This window comes from Grammomys surdaster, unplaced genomic scaffold (genome assembly GCF_004785775.1).
Source record: "Grammomys surdaster isolate TR1022 unplaced genomic scaffold, NIH_TR_1.0 126219, whole genome shotgun sequence".
Lineage (NCBI taxonomy): Eukaryota > Metazoa > Chordata > Mammalia > Rodentia > Muridae > Grammomys > Grammomys surdaster.
The window spans coordinates 1646468-1651746 of record NW_021621022.1 but is presented as its reverse complement, the minus strand read 5'-3'; the positions used below and the strand labels follow the sequence as shown (position 1 = coordinate 1651746).

Sequence of the window (5279 nt, the reverse complement as noted above, 5' to 3'; positions counted from 1 at the left end):
TCTCTCTCTCTCTCTCTCTCTCTCTCTCTCTCTCTCTCTCTCTCTCTTATCTGGCGCTGCGGTCATCTGGCTTCTCACCACCACTCCACTCCCAAGGCCTCACTTCAGTATCTGCATTAGTAAAATGGCACTTCACAGTCCTTATCTTAATGAGATTCTCAGTTGGTCATTATTGACCTTTGTAACTCTCTCTTGGTTCCAGGACAGCCTGTTCCTTCTTCCTCTTGGGCTCTGTCATCAGTTTCCTTGCCTTTGCTTGACATTTCAATGCTATGGCTTCTCAAAGCTGAGCTGGCTAAGGACTCAGAGAGCCACCAGAGCATGCAGAGGCTAGAAAGACAGCGTACTGTGGGTGTTAGGTAAATGTTCGCTGTGACCTTCAGTTGAGTTCATCCCTCCCAGGACTTCAAGGGCAGTTCCAAAGAGACTGTCATGTTAGACATCCACACTGAACTCCACACTGAGACTCCAGTGGATGGCTGCCATCTTCAGACTGCATCTGCTGACGTTGATACATCCTACATCCTCCCCTTTAGAAAGGATCATGTGCTAGTTTAAGAATCCAATTAATTTTTTCTCATAAAGCTTTACCAAGTTGATTATTTTGTATATGCCTTGAAGCCATTTGTGGACCCCAGATTAAGGACACACATCCTAGTGGGTATATCACTTGAGCTGGGTTTTGAGAGAGGGAGTAGAATGTCACTTGATAAATAGGCATGCCAGGCAGAAAGGGCAGAGCTGGCACAAAGGGCAGTTTGGCAAAAGTAAGGCATCAGAAAACCTGCCAGGATGGCCAGGTCAGAGAGCAAAGAAACACCTGAGAAGTGGCCAGCAAAGAGGAAGTAACAATCCAAGGCCAGGTCCAAGTCCTGCCATTGATAGACAAAAGAGCTGTAAACACTTGGAAGGGAGAGGGACATTACTGGGGGAACCCTGGCATGGGGTGCATTCCTGTAAGCCCAGAATTTGGGAAGGGAGGCAGGAAGATCAGGACTTTAGGTTATCATCAGCTACTTAGTAATTTCAAGTTCAACCTGGACTACGTGAGACCCTGTTAACAACAACAACAACAACAACAACAACAAGTAGCAAACATTTAATGAGTGAGCTTTGTGTGCTTTATATTCAGCTTGGATAAAGGGAAAGAGAAAACAGCAGAAAAATGAGCCAACTATTAATACCACTTTTGATAGCTTAACCAAAATTCAAAATACACAGAGGTCAATAGCAAATACAAAGTTCATGGTCACAAATGGAAACTTCTGTACAAAATAATATCATCTTACATTTTAATTTAAGTTGTCTAGTGGTGCAATAAGAGTTTTAAACAATTCTGTCCTGTTACAGCAATACTCTTTAATGACAAGCAGAAAATAGAAGCGTGGGTGTCTCCCTATTAAGCACCTCATCCTAAGTAGGTAGCTCTTCCCTGGTAGCTCTCTTACTAGCCTGGCTCTTGGGGTGAAGACACCACTCAAAGACAGCACTACTTCCTTTTCTCCAAGGCAGGGCCCTTGGGCAAACATCTGCTTTAGGCGAGTCCTTCAAGTTGAAAATTAGTGGGACAGCAACTGCTTCATGCCAGCTATAACAGAGCTGGCAATATGTGCTTTGTTTCTTCTATTCCTGGATCAGCTAACCCTGGGGGAGGGGAGGAGAGCCAAAGATGGTCAACTAAAGTTGATAAATAATGGTGGTGTGAGTTAGTGAAAGAATCCTTGTCTATCGTGCGTGAGGCCTTAGGTTGGAACCCCAGCACCAAAAAAATCAGGGAATAAACTAAGTTGACAACTGTCACACCAACAGAACTGAAGCAAAAGCAATGGTGGGCAGGGGTGGGGGCTTCAAATCAAGCAACTCCTCTATCACAGCTACCATGGATGGATAACAAGAGAAAGAGAAAACCCTGTAGGGAAGGTCCAGATTTAGGTTAGGGCTGGTGGAGAAGGCTGCAAGGAAGGGTGGGGTTGGGAGGCAGGAAGAACTTGGAGGACGCTTTCGTGGGTTAGGTCAGAACATAGGTCCATTCTGGAACTGGCCTCTCTCCCTGTTCTCAGTAAATTGCCAAATCCTAAAATTAGCTTGAAACCTCTCCACCTTCCAGGAATTCCAAGGTCTTCTGTAGTCTGGGTAGCCCCTGACCTCTAGAAGGACTTCTCTAGATAGGAAAAGACACACTTTCCTACTGGGGTAGCACTTGCATCCTGGATGTGGTGCTGACGGTGCACAGGAAAATCCTCTAGATACGGCTGGGTGGAGACCATTACGGGACATTCGTTTCTGAAAATGCATTCGGTCTTTTGTCCTACTCAGGAAAACTGCTGTTGGGAGAGGACTAATTAGCCTCCAAAGCTTTGAGCTAATTACTGAGTCCTTGGAAGCACACAAGACCCCATCACAGCATCCTGTGGGTACCCCAGGCTGGCAGGGTGGTGAGGCCGCCCAGAAGCACTGTGTAAGTGAGATATGCAGTCCTCCTAGTTGGCTTCGGAGTCTTTTCGTGTGCCCGGCGTCCCACCCTCTCCACCTGCTTTCCTTCTCACCAGCCTGGGGCTCCAGAGCTATCAGAATTGCCCCACTGGTGGGAACAAGTGCAGACGCACCTCTAGCTGGAGCCGGCTGAACCTGGCACCGCGGGGTCACAGGGCTGCGAGGAATGATGCTGAACCTCGGGTCCTATTACCTCCCAGCCCTGGGTGAGGTTCTTCCCGCCCCTCCCCACCCTGCCCCAGGCAACCATAGTCCATGCTGCTGGCACGCAGATACTGAACCCCAACCCCAGGACTGCCTCGGTGGCTCCGGCTCCGGAGCGCAAGTACTGAGCTCCCGCCCCGCCCGGCCCGGCCCGGCTCGGCTCACCCTCCGGTCTCGGCGCCAGAGTCCACGCAGTCCTCTTCCTCACCGCCCGCCTTCGGGTTCATGGCGCGCGTGCCCTCCGCGCTCCCTCGGCCCTGGGACCCTCCGAGAGCCTCTTACCGGGCCTCGGCGACGACCCGGGCCCGCACGCCAGCCGCTCGCCGCGCCCTCTCGCGGCCGCGCCCTCCCCGCCCTCCGCTCTGCTCTGCGTTGCGCGGGCGAGCCGGGTGCCACCAGGCGAGGATCCGAGCGTGTGCACGGGATGCGCGCGTGTGCACGAGCGCGAGCGTGAGTGCGGGAGGTGTCGGGGGATGAGCACCGAGTGCAGTGGGCGTACAGTGTTTACCTTGCAACGCGCCTGATAAATGCCTAGCTGCTGTGCGTTCTATAGTGACTGGTGCGGGAGGTACGTGAGTCTAGTAGCAAAGCTACTCTCCCTCCCCTGGGCCCACAGTAGAGTCAGGAGCCCCGGGCTTGCCCAGAGATTTCCCAGCCCCAGTCTACAAGTGGGGCAGAGTACGATATCTTCATTTGGGGACCAGTTAAACCACATAGGGTTTTTCTTCCAGGTTTCTCAGAACTACAGACCTTGAATTCATTATCGCCTTAATCACTGCGCAGACCTAGCAGAATGGCTTCTCACTGACCTAACTTGCCAGGGAATGTATTCTTTTGTTATCTGTCTTAAAATAACACGCAAAGCCCTGGATGTACCTCCATTCAAGGAGTCTGGCAGCAAGAGGGTGATGGACGTTGCTAAATCCAGCCATCCCTTAGGGTGGGCTAAGGATTGAGGTAGCAGGAGGTCGTTTTTCACTTTAGCAGGCCGAGGTGAAACAACTTGGTGGTGGTTGTAGTGGTGGTGGTAAGAACAACTTAGACTTAATTCTGGCGGTGTTGTCATTAGATGCCACGGAAGGCACTTACGTGTACGTCCTATTCACTTTTGTAGGGTAGTGCTGAAGACACAACCTGTGGCCTTGCGCATGTTCTGCCAACCAACTATATAACCCAGCCACCTTTTCTTTTCAGACAAGTTATTTAACCTCCTGGAGCCTAATTTCTTCACATATTGGGCTATTACTATCTTCTCTGTACCTCCGTTGTGAGTTACGAGAGATCATGTCTGTTTAGGCTACTTCGATCTTCCCTGTACCTCCATTTTGAGTTACACGAGATCGTGTCTGTAAAACAGTTACATGTGTTCTGCTACGTGCCAAGTACTGGTTACCGGGAGCTGTCAGTGTCACAGGCGAAGGCTAGCTGGCTGCAAGCCCTCTCTCTGGCACTGCAGCGTCACTCCTGTATGACAAGCCTCGAAGGGCAATACCCTTCCTTCCTTCCTTCCTTCCTTCCTTCCTTCCTTCCTTCCTTCCTCCCTCCCTCCCTCCCTCCCTCCCTCCCTCCCTCCCTCTCTTTTTTCTTTCTTTCTTTCTTTCTTTCTTTCTTTCTTTCTTTCTTTCTTTCTTTCTTTCTTTCCTGCTCTTCCTTCCCACTTTACATAATTGTCATTGCTTTCTGACTTTTTTTTTTTGATGCAACGAGCAAGAGGTTTAATGATTCCAGTATACTGGGCTTTCTGACTCTTATTTTAAATACGTTACTCAAAAAACGACAGTAGACAAAAGCAGAATAGAAATGCAGTATCGATCAGGAAGGAATATAGGCAAGTGTCTCCATGCCAAATCTGAATAGCCTTCCCTAAATCTAAAATTCTTTGTCCCAAACAAGCAAAAATGGATATGTTATATTCAATTTGGTGTTCATTAGGAAAAGTTCTTTAAGGAAGACATAGCCACTTTGCTGCATTGTGGTTTTAAATCTGAAAATGTCCTCTGATGCTTGGTGACCAGCTGGTAGGCTTTCTGAGAAGTGACTGGATCAGTAAGGTGCTAACCTCATCAATGGATCAATCCCTGGATGAATTCATAGTTAGTTGGACTATTAGACAATGTGTGTGGAAGGGTGTATAGCTGGAGGAAGCAGATCACTGGGGATTTATCCTATCTCCTCTGGGTAGACCCTTAGTGACATGAGGCCAAAAACCATGAGGCTGAGCAACCACAAATTGAAACCTCTAAATCTGTGAGCCAATTTAAGTCTTCCCTTTGTTTTTCTCCCCCAATAAAGAATTGAAATGCATCAGCTAACACAGTAAACATAACCTCAGAGGCACCAAACACATTGATCTCAAGGAATACTGGTTTAATTTAGTCAAGGGTGTTGGGGAGCCTGGACCACCATCCCAGCTAACAGAAGTTGCTTAATGAATTGCCTTCATGAGAAACTGTCTCTTTTGGGAGAATCTGACCTTCAGCTAAGAAAGAATTTCCTGTTCTTAGAGAACTGTTGCCCCGGAACATTCCAGGAAAAACTGCAGAATGCTCCGCCGGATGACTGACCTTATCTATCGATAGTTG

The 5279-nt window shown here is 48.7% G+C and overlaps 1 protein-coding gene across 1 annotated transcript in view; it reads right to left on the bottom strand.

Annotated features, from left to right (window-relative positions):
- Fam124a (family with sequence similarity 124 member A) overlaps positions 1-3039 on the bottom strand; it is a 52846-nt gene extending 49807 nt beyond the window's left edge. The window contains exon 1 of the mRNA XM_028758752.1: positions 2863-3039. Within this exon, the coding sequence (XP_028614585.1) occupies positions 2863-2924 (62 nt within the window). The 5' untranslated portion in view covers positions 2925-3039. The remainder of the gene's footprint in view (positions 1-2862) is intronic.
- Between the last annotated feature and the right edge of the window lie 2240 nt (positions 3040-5279).